The 15,946-nt window shown below is 32.3% G+C and overlaps 1 protein-coding gene across 3 annotated transcripts in view; it reads left to right on the plus strand.

Annotated features, from left to right (window-relative positions):
• The window catches only part of Sycp2 (synaptonemal complex protein 2), a 77,618-nt gene that overhangs the window by 42,512 nt on the left and 19,160 nt on the right, over nucleotides 1-15,946 (plus strand). For all 3 annotated transcript variants that reach the window (XM_005410044.2, XM_013507427.1, XM_013507426.1), the window contains exons 18-25: nucleotides 2,887-2,986; nucleotides 3,770-3,924; nucleotides 6,062-6,131; nucleotides 6,444-6,501; nucleotides 6,997-7,130; nucleotides 7,271-7,698; nucleotides 13,455-13,582; nucleotides 14,353-14,389. In XM_005410044.2, the coding sequence (XP_005410101.1) occupies nucleotides 2,887-2,986; nucleotides 3,770-3,924; nucleotides 6,062-6,131; nucleotides 6,444-6,501; nucleotides 6,997-7,130; nucleotides 7,271-7,698; nucleotides 13,455-13,582; nucleotides 14,353-14,389 (1,110 nt within the window). The remainder of the gene's footprint in view (nucleotides 1-2,886; nucleotides 2,987-3,769; nucleotides 3,925-6,061; nucleotides 6,132-6,443; nucleotides 6,502-6,996; nucleotides 7,131-7,270; nucleotides 7,699-13,454; nucleotides 13,583-14,352; nucleotides 14,390-15,946) is intronic.

Below are 15,946 nucleotides of genomic sequence, written 5' to 3' on the forward strand. Positions count from 1 at the left end.
TACCAATATATAATACAACAACCATTTTTAATTTCCTACCTCTTTGTCTGTAATTCAGTATTGCCTGTGTTGTTCTTACGCTGTTTTGTAAATGGATGTCTGTTAATATTTTTCCGTTATTTTAAAAATAAATTTTAAAAATAGAAAAAAAATAAAATAGTCATCAGAAGGTACTATTTTTAGCAGATTACATATATGTGTAGGGGTTAGGAATTAAGACAAGATCTATTATACTTTATGCTTATGCATTCTAAATTAGAGATAATAGGAGACTAGCTACCATTTTGTTCCATTTACCCTTTCTGGTTTATTTTTGCTCTTCCTATAACGTATAGTATAAATTTATTGTGTTCTGTTTGTTTATATGAAGAAAGAAGTAGTTTTTCTTACTCCTTTTTCTCTTATTCAGTTGAAAACTTTTTCTAGGCCATATCCAGTAGAATCACATCTTAGCCTTTTTTCCATCTTGGCTAGGACCTTTGATATTATTGAAGGTCCTTTCTTAAGTCCTCTCCTCCTTCAACTTTTTTTTAGTACCCTGATTTACTTCCTACTTCTGTTACTACATCAAACATATTTCTCTCTCCACTTTTTTTGAGGTTTTTATACCAAGCCTTCTGAAAATCTTGTCTTTCTTGCAGAAATTTTTTAATGTGCATAATTTGAACTTATTTTAATTTACCATTGCATTTATCATTTTTAAGTGTCTAGACTTGTCTTCAGAGTTCTATAGTCACATTTCAATTTCTTGTTTGAATGTTTTTCTTTTTTATGTTTCTCTAGCTCTTTTCCTGAAGTCTAACCCCAAACACTATTTTTTTGCCTCAAATCAGCATTTCTTTTCATAAGTTCAGTAAAACTACCATAATTTTTCTGATGATATCATGGATACCAGCCTCTTGTTTTCCCATATCTAGAACCAATAAGGTAAAGGCTGTCCTTTCATAATGTTTCTCATATTCTTTCTTCCTTGTTCTTTTTCCCATTGCTCATCTCAGCATACCTGGGTTGATACTATAACTTCTAAATTGGTCTTTAACACTGTTGCTTCATTCTCTTAGCCTCCTCTGGTGCACTAGTGATTTTTCTGAAATATCGGTATCCTGAGAACATTCTTTTCCTCGCAGAGCTTTATGATCTCTGTGCTTATCCCACTGACTTAGTAAATTTTAATGCAGAGTTTAAAATTTGCTCGTTCTGTTTACAGTTTTAGTGTGTAGGAAGGTCATTTCCTTGCTGACCCTTTGTATGCTGTTGTCATTCTTGGGTCTAGACCTTCACCTTCATTCACCTTTTTTTTAACCTTTATTCATGTAATGCAAGTCTCACATCATAGTCCTTTTTTTCATGGAAATTTTCGTAATTTTCATGGAAATTTTCGTAACTGATTTCTCACCCTTAGACAGCTGTCAGTCTCACCATACATTTTGACATGTTTTTTTGTTGCTCAGTATTTTCTCCTTTAGTTTTGTGTCTTTAATTAAATTAAAAATGTCAGATTTCATTTCCTCTAGACAATTAGATCATAAAAGCTAGCTTTGTTGTCTGTATATCAGAATCATGTTGGGTGTTTATTGAAAAGGATCTTTTTAGACCCCACTTTAAACTTACCAGATCACCAACTGGGAAAGGTCTTAAAGGACATCAAAGTTGGGAAAACACACTATTGATACATGCCCGCTGTGTTTTTAGTAAGGATTAACTGAGGCATTTATATGAATAACTTTTCAAACCCTATTAACTACAACAGTAAGAATTGTAATTTAAAAATATTTTAAATAATAAATACAGGCAAGATACTTACACTTTGAAAGTATCTTAAAAATAAAGCGTTTTCCCCTCCTTGTTTACAAAGGTTTGTTTTTATTTTATCTTAAACTTTTCTCATTAATTTTAAAATTTTCTTATCCTCTTATCCTCACCACCTGTCCCTCACATCCCACTACATAGCTGTTCACAGCCCTGTCATTTTAAAGCTCTCCTGTGCCTCTGCTGTATATAGTAAGTCACCATCTACTTGTTTTATGGCACTCTGTGAAACTTCTATACTTTGTAGTCCCTACTTATCTGCTTTTGTTACTCTTATAGATTACTCTGGGATGATGTGGAAAAATATAACTCTTTCATGGGGCCAGTAACCATGTGCCACTGAATCTCTGAATTCCTGTAACTGCTTTACTCCAAAGGCAGTTTAGTCTACACAGATTATTCAGTTTTCAATGATGTGTGAATGTTTTCAAGAATGCTTAATATTACGAAAGTATTCAGATACTTTAATATAGCTATATATGCAAATATCCTCATGTTAAAACAGGAATTTGCAAGTCATTAGCTAAATACATTATCAGTAAAGTAATTGATGTTTGCATATTAAATTACAGTATTAGCTAGGCATGGTGGTGCATGCCTATAATGGCAGCACTTGGGACCCTGAGGTGGGTGGATTGCTGCAAAACTGAGGCCACTGTGGGCTACATAGTGAGTTCTAGGCCATCCTGTAATACATAGGTAAGACTCTATCTCAAAGAACCAAAAATAAATAAAGTTCCTGAATTGCATAAGTGTGGATGTTGTGTAAGTACTCTTTAGAACAACAGTGAAGTTACTGTATTGTACTAAGTCTGGATATTCTATAAATAGTCTTTAAAACAATGCTTCTTACTTGGTTGGCCTACTTATTCAGTGCCAAACATGAGGATAAGCCCTTCAAATTAGTCTAAAACATGGAAATTTCTGACTGTTGTGTTATTTTTAAAAAACCCATATATATGCGCGATATATATCGCTTTTGAATGTTGTCAAAGCATAGTGTTCTGAGTAAAATTGCCATATTTTTAGTTTTAAAAGAGAATGTGTATTTACTGTGGTTGTTTCTCACAATTTAAGATAAATACTCCTAGCAAAAGAAAAATGTCTGAAGCGTCAATGATTGTTCCTGGTGCAGATAGATACACTGTGAGAAGTCCAGTACTTTTAATCAACGCATGTAAGTTTTATAGTCTTCAAAGATTTTTAATCAATATTGTAAAGAAGGTATTTTTAATTCAGGGACATGCTAGATATAATTTACCTATAGGAGAATTTAGAGATGCAGAAATTGATAAAATATGAAGTATGAATGTATTTTTAAGGATAAAGATGAAATGAGTATTTAAATAGTTTGCAAAGTAGTAACATCCAGCATTCATAATTTTTAACAGTTTAAGCAAGAGGCAATATAACATACGGACTAAAACATTTAAGTGATCAGAATACTTGGTCTTAGTTCCCCATTCCCAGTTTATACTTCGTATAAATTATCCCCTAGCTAATGTTAGAACTAACTTTTTATATAATATGAACTAAGGTCTGTGTCTCATCAAGTTTAAAGGATTAAATAAAAATCACTCAACAACAGATCTTTGTGAAAAATTTAACAATTCCTGGCACACAGAGTTAAATAAAAGGAAAGAATGATGCGGTATACTAGTGCCTTTAATAAAATCTTTTCTTTATGACATTCTCATGTTTCCTTTCCATTCCAAAAGTTTAGTTGCCTACTGGGCAATTGTCTAATGTGTGACAGATTCTTCACATTTAATAAGGCCAAAATTGAATACATTGTCCTTTCTGATGATTTTTCTGTCTCTTTTTCCTTTGTAAATGGCACCTATATTATTTTCATGTAAGCCAAAAACCGTAGACCCATTCTAGAACCTGTCTTACCTTTATCATCTCAAATGTATCTCATAATAGAAAGTAAAAATCTAGTCATTCTGTATCCTTTTAGCGACACCACAAAGAAGAAAAGTTAAACCGCCACTACAAATGATGAGTTCTGCAGAGAAAGCTGATATTTCTACATCAGAAAATGAAGTGGATAACACTGTATCACATAAATCTAGACCATCAGAAGAAAGAAATAGAAGAGCTAATACAAACAAGGTACTTACACTTTGAAAGTATCTTAAAAATAAAGTGTTTTCCCCTCCTTATTTACAAAGATTTGTTTTCATTTTATCTTTTTTTTCCTCATTCTTTTCTTTTCCCTTTGGGGTTGAAGAGAAGGGAGGGCAAGTGGCAACAAGTGAGGAACTAAGATGTATCTTTTACAGGTACAAATTCCCTATGGTGAATGTGATCATTATGCATATCTAAATTGTACCAATAAACTTAATTATAAAAAACTAGTTTTCAAGTTACTATACTAATACATATATTGAGTTTTTTTCCAAGCAGCTTACAAAACTAAGTATTTTTTCCAGTTATCATTTATTGTCCTTGAAAGTAAGGTCTTGCTGATGTATGACTTGTTTACTGTAATTAGAATTTATGAACACCCACCATTAAAATGCTAGTTTCAACATTTAGGAGAGTGAACTTACCATCATTCTTTAATTGTATAATTAAGTATCTCCTGTGAGAAACACCCTGGTAGACACAGAATTGTGTGATCCAAATACACTTTGTCTTTAAGTATCTCAAAATCTAGTATAGGATTAGACAAAAAGATTACACCATTGTGTAAGCATTGTCTGGAGTGTATATAGAATGCATAAGAGCCCAATAAGGGGGCAGGTGCCTGATGTTCTTAGAGGTGGAGGGGAAAATGGAGGGGACAGAGGCCTTTTAAGGAGCTATGGAGGGTGAATTAATTTCTGAAGGATCCATAAAGGCTAATAAAATGGATCTTGAGGAGGAAGGTATTCTGGGTAATCAAAGGGACAGAAAAGAGAGGGGATAAAAAAACAAAGATGGGGGCTGGGGATTTAGCTCAGCGGCAAAAGCACCTGCCTGGCAAGCGCAAGGTCGTGAGTTCGGTTCCCGGTACCAGAGAAAAAAACCAAAATACAATGAAAAATAGTAGACCCAAAAAAGGGAAGAGGGAATAGACCAAAAAAAACAAAAAAAAAAAACCAAAATACAAAAAAAAAAAAAAAAAAAAAAAACAAAGATGGTGAAGGTGGTGAATTTCTCATGGGGATCCATTTAAGTAGGAAGTAGGGACACAAAGAATTGTAATAGGAGGAAAGGGGAAGCATAAGAATAACTACAAATATTAGACAAAGTCGAGGATTCAGTTTAAATTTAAGACTGAATTTTATCATGTTAATTCCTAAGTATGTGCAGTTTTCTCAAGGTATATGTAGTCTTGGTGTAAAGGTACAAAAAGCGAATGGTATTGTCTGTACTGTTCTTTAGTTATTTTGTAAAAGGTTGTCTGTCTGTCAATGTTTTCCTCCTTTTATTTTTAAAATAAGAAAAAAAGCAAATGGTGGCCTTTAAAAAATTTAAATGGTATGTCAAAGAAGATGAGGTCGAAGAATCGAAAGTATTAGAAAAATAATCAACGTACTAGTTTTAATTGTTGTCTACCTGAGTGGTTCTTAGTAAAGGCACTATTTTTAGATGTGTAGCATGATCCTGAATATTGTAACAGCTAGTACTGTGCTTATTGTTCATACAATCGTTACGTCATTGCAAAAAAGCACACTTGCATATTTCTGTAACTGCTTCTCTCCTAGTGTAGAGAACTACTGATTAAGTAGGAAAGACAGTTAAGATGAGGTAAAATATTTTGGGCAAATCAATATATTATCTGAGAGTGATAGCAGATTTTTATTTGATCTGGATTAAGTGTGGATCTGGCTGTGGAAAGAAAAGCTTGATGTAGGCAAGAAGCTACTTGGGTAGTGACCAAACATTTAAAAACAATACTTCATAATTTCCGACTCTTCTATGGACTTTAGTTAAAAGGACAGAGATGCAGGCTATGAAAACAATATAGAAATGTTCCATGGAAGTTTTAGAAATGATTACTAACTGATGAAATTGAATTTTTAGTCTACCTATGTATGTGATTAAAAATTTGAAGGATCTTTTTCCTCTTCTCTTGCAGTGAAAGTTATTTTATGTGTTTTGGGTAGGCAGTATTCTAAAAAGGGCATAATGTTTATGAAATGTAAATACTATCCAAGTTTCATACCAAGGATAACTTATTTTTTTCAGACATTAAGAACTTTAAAAGTTATTTTCATAAAATGCCTTAATTAAAATTAATATGTTTCCTGTGTTTTTATAGCACATCAAAACTGCAAAAATTGTAGAAAAGACACAAAATAAGGACATTGGATTCCAAAACGAAAATTTAAGTAAGTACATTTCAGATTTATTCGCTTTAAAATGTATATATAGAGTACTTCTTTCTATATGTCTCTTCAACCACACCAGCTCTCACTGATTTGAAAGTAAACCTTTTATAATGGCTATGTTTGGCTTTGCATGGGGAATTTGTAAGGTTACAAAGAAATACAGTATAATCTCTTCCTAATAAATTTGAGTCCAAAGGAGCGGGATCAATCAATTTGTTCATCCCAATATTTGAACTTTTATAGAATTCTATACTAACCCCCATTAGTACTCTATCAACTGCATGGAAATGTTATGATTTTTGTTTTATTTAGATAAACTCGAGGATTTTCATCCTGATACACAAGCAGAGGGAGAAAGAGATAAACCTGTGTAAGTACAAGAAAATACATCATATTATTTATCATATATTATTTTTAGATGGATATAACAGTTGAATGTAGTATTAGTTATAGCATTAATCATCACTGATGTATTATTGTGATATCATATGAGGAATAATCTCCTTTTTTTCATTATCAGCCAGTTCTTTCCCAATTGAGAGACTTTAAATGAATGAAATTTTAAAAAAATAATGTAGTGTTATGAAAACTTTAAACTCACAGTAGAATGTGTAAAATATGTAAGAAATATTTAGGTAGACAAAAAGATAGATACCGTGATGATACATTTTTCTAGTATTTTTAATATGATCAGGCATATTAAAGATTGTAATTTTAGTTGTGATTTAATGAAAATATTGCCATAGTTTTCTGTTCACAAGTTGTTTTCAATAAACATTAACTAAATAAAAAGTCTAGATTATAAGCTATAAGATATTATAAAATATATGCTCATGCTTTATAATAAAATGAATTTATTTTCTAGATTTCCTCATGTTTTAGACAATAACTGTGAAAGTAAAATGCACTCCAAATGGGCTTGTTGGACACCTGTGTCAAACATTAAGCTGTGTAGTAACCAAATAGCCAGTACTTCATCAGAAGACACATTTAATCAAGGTGCAACATGTTCTTGTCTGTATGCAGTATTATTTCAGGGAAATAATTTTCTTCATTGTCTTAATAAACGTTTTTATTTTTTACTCATTTTAGTTATTATACATTTATTTATGAGAGTTAATTTTTCATTTTTCTCCTAGGTATTGGCATCAATAAGAAACATACTAAACAAAAATCATCCTCTTCAATATCAGATCATGATTCTGAAGAAACAGTAAAGGGAAAATATAAGAAAGAAGTAGGAGAGCACAACAAAATAAATAAAGCAGAAGTCTGCAAAAGAAATAGTGAACAACAAAATCATCCTAAATACTCAGTACAAAATAATACTGAAAATACTAAACAGAGTGATTGGCATATTGAATCTGAAACTACTTTTAAGTCAGTTCTCCTAAATAAGACAGTTGAAGAATCTCTGATCTATAGGAAGAAATACATATTGTCAAAAGATATGAATGCTACTATTTGTGATAAAAGCCCTTCTCCTAGAAAAAATGTGAGAAGTCAGAGAAAATCAGAGAGAGAAGTGACTTCTGAGCTTGATTCCTTGGATTTGAAACAAAACATGGTGAGCTTTTAGTGTTATTTCTTCCTACTTATAAGATGTCTACTAGATAACTTAACAAAGTTAAAGAAGGTGATTGGCTACTGCAGATTTGGCATGTTTAACGTCTTGTTCTTTAATTCAGCACTTAGATGCTGAAAGTGAGTTCCTCCTTATTAAACTTCCCTTTCACCTCTCTTCATTCCCAGCCCTAGTGGTATTTGGCATAAGTCAGGCATATAAATATGTATAGAACATGTGAATTCAGCAGTTTTTCTTTTATGATATGGTGGTGGTCCTCCTATTCTTTTTCTTTTGTACATGCATATTGAATTGTTTCTCTTCCTCATAATTCTTACCTTTTTGTATAAATGGTTATTTTTATGTTTTTCCTCTGTGACTGTAACCCTGTACAGAGCAAAGATTATTTTTATTCATCATTTGTTTTCATTCATCATTTCAAAGAAATGATGGATAAAAATAATCTTAGCATATCCTAGCACAGCTTTACATGTAACATGCCAAACATTTCTTAGGTGATGCATTAAACCATGACAAGGTTTTATAGGAAATGGTATAAGTGAATTAGAAAAAAACTGACTTCTGTAACTATTGCTCCTCCTTATTGGAGACTGAACTTTCTTCTTCAGATTGATTATCTAATCTCACCAAGACAGTTTTAACTACTGTACATCATAGTTGCACAGAATAAAATTTTAGTATTTATAAAAGCTATCTTATTTGCCATTTATATAAAGGTGCCGATTAAGATAAATTTTTCCCACAGCTCCAAGAAAAAATTTTAATTAGAATACGTTTCACTTGCCAATAGTTCAGTCTACTTTTTGCTAGTCTTAAAATAATCAAGGTTTTATAGGTTTTTATATTTATTCATCTTGGGAAATGCTATTAATTCCTACATACTAAATTCCTAAAATCGGTGTGAATGTTCATCATGCCTCGGAGTATCTGAATGTGCAAATGATATTTAATAGCTAATTCACAGTCATTGCATGTAATAAGATTTCATTTGTCATGACAATCGCCTTTCAAATTTTTTTAACCTACAACTCACTTTTTTCGTTCTACAACTCACTTTTATGCCTAATTTGACTGTTTTCTTTTATAGTCATACTTTTGGATCCTGTTTTTCTTCATGTCTTGCATGCTGTTCTGTTCTTTTTAAGCTCTCACTGCCATTTAGTTCCCTCAGTCCTAGGGAAAGTGAAGTTCTGGTTCAAACACAGATCTCTCCTTAAATTTTAAACTTACTTTTGGTGGAGTAGCAGGGTTAGAATCCTTTCACAGAATTTTACTAAGCTAGTCATTCCTCTGTCCGCGCCCCCAGCAGCACAGAAACCTGGTTGATTATCTCATCTGAGCTGTGCTCTTGACTGTTCTATACATTATCTATCTTCGTGTTTTCATAAGTTCTCTTCATTCCCTAATAGGGTTACACTTTGTATCATTATACAGTGTTTCCTGCCAGTCCCATGGATCACTCTGCTCTGATGTACTGTAGTCGTCTACTAAACATTGTCTTTCTTCTTGTGATATTAGCACAGAGCAATAGAACCCCTCTGTATTTTAGTAGTTGAGAATTCCTAAGCTGGCTATCATTATACTGGATATTTGGAACCCATATACTTTTTAAGAGATTTTCTTTTAATCAAGACAGGTAAACCATGTCTTCACTCTAATAATCTCAGAAAGGAGTAGTAAGTGATAACTCAATAACTATTATTTATACTAACATATGGACTCTAAAATGGCTGAAGTAGCAGCTTATTTTGCTCGTTTTATAATACTAAAAATTCGTATGCCTGATAGCCAGAAAAATACATATAAAATCAGGAGACTTCTATCTTTGAAAGTATTGTTAGCATTTTAAAAACTAAATTATCTAAAAATATGCCAATGTTAAAATGTTTTCTAATCCCTACATTTTTTGAAAAAAGTTAATAGACTTTTTAGAACTATTTTATCCTTACAGACTAAGTAGAGACTTCTCATGTACTTCCTTATCCATTTTTCCCATTAATATCTTGCATTACTTTGATACATGTATTATAATTGATGCCATTACTGAAACATGGTTATTGACTAAAGCCCACAGTTTTATGTTAGAGTCCATTCTTACTATTTTATATGCTGTGTGCTTTGACAAACATGTGGTGGCATAGATCCACACTGCAGTATCATATGGGATCCCTTTACTACTCTAAAATTCCCTTGTGTTCCAATTATTAATTCCTCCCACCAAAACCCTGGGAGTCCCTGCTTTTTTTTTTTAAACTACCTTTATAGTTTTGTCTTTTCCAGAATACCACTTTGTTAGAATTACATAGTATGTAGTCTGTTCAGATTGGCTTCTTCCACTTAGCAAATGAATTGAAGGCTTTGCCATCTTTCTATACCTTGATTACATATTTCTTTTTACTGATGAATAATATTTTTTTTTTGTTTTTGTTTTTGTTTTTCTCTGGTACCGGGAACCGAACTCATGACCTTGCACTTGCCAGGCAGGCGCTTTTGCCGCTGAGCTAAATCCCCAGCCCCTGATGAATAATATTTTGTTCTGTGGATTTATTAAGGTTCATTTTCGTCTATTGAAGGACATCTTGGTTGCTTCCATGTTTGGCAGTTGTAACTAAAGCTGCCATGAAGATTTGTGTGCAATTTTTCTGTGTGGACATCAGTTTTCAACTTACTTAGTGGAAAGATACCCAGAAACATTATTGCTAGATCATACAATAAAAGTATACAGTATTTGGTTTTGTAAAACAAACCCCAAAACTGTTAGCTTCCAAAGGTACCATTTTATATTTTTAGCAGCAGTGAATGAGAGTTATTGATCAGCATCCTTGCCAGCAGTTAGTTTTGCCCTTGTCATGGATAATTAGAGTAATAATTAGAATTAGCCATTAACACAAATAGAATGGCTTTTTATCGTGAGGTGTTTTATTTTGCTGTTTCCCAGTGATGTACGATATTGAACATCTTTCCATATTTTTGTCATTTGATGTGTATGACTTGACTTGTTAACAAGTTGTCTATTAAGATCTTTTGCCCATTTAAAATTTTGCCTGTTGTTATTTTTACTGAGTTTTAAGAATTTTCTACATATTTTAAGTACAAGTTCTTCATTAGATAAATGCTGTATATATTTTTCCTGGTCTGTATTTTGTTTCACTGTCTAAACAGTGTCCATTTTACAGAACAGAAGTTTCTAATTTTAATGAAGGCCTACTTCTCAATTTTTTACATAGCTTGCGCTCTTTATGTAAAGAGGCACTGCCCAAACCCAGCTTTTCTCGAAAGTACGTCATCTTCTAGGAGTTTTATTTTTTTAGTAGTTTACATTTAGACCTCTGATCCATTTTAAGTTCATTTGTATAAAAAGTTGAAAGTCTGAGAAACGATTCTTTCTGGCTATGTAGATGTCCAGTTGCTCCAATCCTATTTAGTGATAAGACTGTCCTTTTTCCCTTGAATTGCTGTCCGTCTTTTCTCATTGCTGAGACAGAATAACCAATAAAGTTAAAAAGAGAAAGGCTTATTTAGCTCAGAATTTGTAGAGGTTTGAGTCCATAATTGGCTGGCTGCAAGACAGAGTGACACAGGGTAAAGGGGCAACAGTTCATGGTGGCGGAAGACAGCAAAAAAAAACAAGGGACCTTAACAGCATCTTTCTGCCCCTTTTGTTCTCAGTCTAGGCTGCTGGGTCACCCACGGCAGTGCCAAGCCAATCATTTAACTGATTACACACTCTTAATCCCAGCATCACACATTCTAGATTCAGCCACCTCTGAAAAGCACTCCTTCTCCTGTGACTGCTTGGGCTTTGAGGGGACATCTAGACACAAACCATAACAATTACTTTTACTTCTGTGTCAAACATCAGTGGGGTTTCTATATTTGTGGGGTTCTATTTGTGGACTATTCTTCTGATTCTTTTTCTTTGGTACCTGTAGTGTCTTGATTGATTACTGTAGATATTGTGTAAGTCTTAAAGTCAGGTAACACAGTTCTCTAACTTTTGCTCTTTAGCATTATATTTTGGGGTTTTGCCTTTCTCTATAAACTTTGGATGAATTTATTGACAATCACAAAATAGTTTGCAGGGGTTTTCAGATTCAATTAAATCTATAGGTAGTTAGGAAGAACTAACATCTTGGCAGTGTTGAACTTCTAATTACATGTATGTGGAATATCTCCATTTATTTAGATGTCCATTGATTTATTTAACCGGAATTGTATTGTTTTTCTCATGTGCATATTTGGTTAGATTTATATGTAAGCATTTAATTTTGGGGAGTGCTACTGTAAATTGTATAGTATCTTAAAGTTTATTACGGGCTTAATAGAAACAGATTGACTTTTGTGTATTAACCTTATATCTTAGATATCCATGGTGTCATTGTTTACTAGAGCTAGTAGTTTGTTGCTGTTGTTAACTCTTCGCAATTTTCTACTTAGACTATGAGGTCATCCATGAACAAAGACAGTTATCTTCCTTCACAAACTGTATACCTTTCATTTCCTTGTCTTATGTCTTAGTAGTATTTCTAGTACGGTGTTGGAAAAGAGTAATTGAGTATGATTGCTTTGTTTCTCATCTTAGCAGGGAAGGACCTAGTTTCTCATTCTAGCTGTAATTTTTTTTAGATGTTCATTATCAAGTTGAAGTTCTCTCCCATATTCCTGGTTTATTAAAAGTTTTTATTTTGAATGGGCATTGGATTTTATCGGACACTTTGGGCATCTTCTACTGATTGCATTTTTCTCCTTTAGCCTGTTGACGTGAATTACACTGATGTTCAAATGATGAGTCAGCCTAGCTTATCAGGAATAAATACCACTTGGTGAATGATTTGTTTTATACATTATTAGATTTGATTTGTTAATATTTTATTAAGAATTTTTACATCTGTGTCTGTGAGAGATACTGGCCTGTACTTCTCCTTTTTACAATGTCTTTAGTTTTGGCACTAGTGTGATAATGACTTTATCGGACAAGTTAGGAAGTATTTCCTCAGTTTCTGTCTGGTAGAAGACTGGAGAATTGATACAGTTTCTTTCTAATTGATATAATTTGATATAATTCACCACTAAACCATCTGTGCCTAGTGCATCTTATTTTCAAAGGTTATTGATTAAATTTCCTTAGTACATAGAGGCATATTCAGATGATTAGTTTTCCTTGATAGGTTTTGGCAAATTGCATCTTTCAAGGAATTGGTGCAGTTAATCTAGGTTATCAAATTTGTGAACATGGAATTCACAATATTTCTTTGTTGTCCTTTAAAGTACATACTATCTTTCATTATTGATAATAATAATTTCTCTTTCTCTGATTTTCTTAGTTAACCTGGCTAGAAGTTTATCAATTTAATTGACATTTCCAAAACACTGGCTGTTGTTTCTTTATTCACATGTCTAGAATTCACATGCAAATTCTACACACTATTCTCCACAATTCTATATGTTAAAAGACTATCTTGAATGAATTAATGCTTTACAATGCCCAAACTCATTAAATAATTCCTAGCCCCTTAAAAAATTTTTTTTCGTTCTTACCTTTTATAATTAGTATATGTTTGTAATACATAATAGGTGTATTTATCGTAGGAAACTGGTATACACCTCTTGCATGTTTATTTCTTTTTATTTTTCCTCCTCCTCCCTAGGACTTGTATAATTAGAAATACTCTTCTCACCTTTACTTTCCTTTGAAAGTTAACTGGTGGAGTTTTAATGTAACTTCTAAATTGTTTCAGAGAGAAAAGTCAAAGGGGAAGGGGTTTACTGATGCAGCAGAATCCTTGATAAACCAAATTAATAAGAGGTACAAACCAAAAGATGACATAAAGCCCACAAGAAGATTGAATGAGCCTTTGATTGACAGGTATGTTCATAAATTTTAGACAAATATCTTTATGATAAATGCAACTAAATTATTTTACACAGTTTTTAAAAGTTTCAAATATACATTCACATAGTGTAATTTTCCAGTAGAAACCTCATAGTTTCTTATTACTTTTATGAATAGTAACTATTTATGTAGAAAAGGAAATAAATTTGGGAATATGCTATTCTAGTGTCTGATTAGATTTTATAAAGTATCAGAAACACAATATTAATATACCATTTCAGAAATAAATTTTTAGGATATAAACATTTTAGAATTGTATTTATGGAATCTATTAACAAGTAAAAGTAATACATTTAAATATATTGTTTAATGGAATATGATGTTTAAATAAGAGGAAATGAATTACTTTCATGTAGTAAATAATATATTCCTTGCTTTAAATCCTTCTGAAAGTTATTTTATTATAAAACATCTACTCATTGACCATTAATTCAAATTCTGGCCTTAATAGAATAGTATAATTAAAAATGACTTTCATGACACAGAACCATTCATTTTGAATTGTTTGCTACTTCTTTCTTGCTACATTAATGGTGCAACTTAGAATTCAGTATTATAATTACTATTTACTGAGAGCAAAACTACAAAAATACCATAATAAGATTGTCATATTTTGGCCATTTATAGAATGTTGGATATAGATTTAGTGACTCAAATGTTTTTCCATACAAAAATGACGTTTATGAAAATTATGCTACTGATATTTAATAACACTTTAAAAATTGTCAAAATCCTTTTTGTAGTGGTTTTTCAAACAAGTCTGACCTACAGAATGGTAAGGTAGGTATCAATTATTTAACTACAAAACTTATATTTGAATTCTATGGTATTTGACTGTAAACACTAAAATATTAGTAAGATGAAAATAGTAGGAATATGTAGTTATACTTAAGGTTTTGAGAATATTGCTAAATGGATATGACAGCTGACATGCTTAGTGGCAAATACTCAAAATAGCTCCATAACTTTCTGTTCTGTTTTTCAAAGAAAGTACTTCGTTTATGTAAGCCCAGTGGTTTGGCTTTCTTTATGTATTACTCATTATATCCTTACTTCTGTGTTTTTTGATAGCTGTTCTGACACATCCTCCGGGAGTACTAATGTTGTTAAAAACACGTATTATTCACCAAATCTTAAAATAACAAGTATTTATTACTTAAAGTTACTTTCTATGTCCACTTAATTTGCTTAAGTTTTGAGTTTCGCCTTCAGTAATTTTCTCTTGAATCTCTTTTCCTGGTGAGACTAACTCCTGTTACTTTTATTTTCAGTTCTAACTTATGATTACTGGATTGTTATATAAGTCTTTATATAATTTCTTTTACCTATACTATGTCTCTGTGAGAGTCCATTGATTATATTCAAGACTAGTTTACTTTTTTCCTGAAGCACACAGCACCAATCATGTCTTTCCCATGCTCAGAAACCATCTATCTTTCATCCCTGCTGTTAAATGAATTGAATGGAGACATAGAATGGCTCACTAGTCCCTTAAAAGATTGTGTTATTTTAAAATGTTAGTTTTCTAGACATATTTTGTTTGGCAGAAATAGGATAGCTTGAGTTTCTCTGAGTGTCTTCCTTAAGTATTCATTTATTATCTTTCCCCCTTTGGAAAGAACTTTCAAACTGAGTAAATAGGGTTTTTCACTTCTTTTCTTTCTACCAAGATCTTACTCCTCCCTACAAACCTTGCTCAGAGTCTCTCTTCTTCATAAACATGTTCCAAGGTGCTCTGACTTAAAAAAAACAAGGCAAGGATCCTGAAACTGTAATAATTCATGCATTCTTAAATATTGATTATTGGAGGTATTTTTTCTTTTCACACCTTTTTCCATAGTGTAATTGTTTGGAAGTATCTTTGTACCTTTATTTGGATGTTTTTAAAAGGTTTTAAATTATTATTAGCAGATACCCTATGCTATTTCATAAATGGATGTATGTTTATTATTTTTTTTGTTTTTCTCCGGTACCGGGAACCGAACTCACGACCTTGCGCTTGCCAGGCAGACGCTTTGCCGCTGAGCTAAATCCCCAGCCCCTGTATGTTTATTATTATGTGTTTCCTACAACAAGGATTGAGAATAGTCAATGATTATTCAATTGGTCACTCATGGTTTTTTCTCCGGTACCGGGAACCGAACTCACGACCTTGCGCTTGCCAGGCAGGCGCTTTTGCCGCTGAGCTAAATCCCCAGCCCCTCAATTGGTCACTCATGTATAGCTCTTTTTATTTTCTTTAGAAGCCACTTTGAAGATACCAAAGTATATTACAACTATGGATAATTTCCTACCACTTTGGTCTGTAACTCACTATTATTTGTCTATTTGTTTTCC

Source organism: Chinchilla lanigera, unplaced genomic scaffold (genome assembly GCF_000276665.1).
Source record: "Chinchilla lanigera isolate Chin_1 unplaced genomic scaffold, ChiLan1.0 scaffold00127, whole genome shotgun sequence".
In the NCBI taxonomy this organism is placed as follows: domain Eukaryota; kingdom Metazoa; phylum Chordata; class Mammalia; order Rodentia; family Chinchillidae; genus Chinchilla; species Chinchilla lanigera.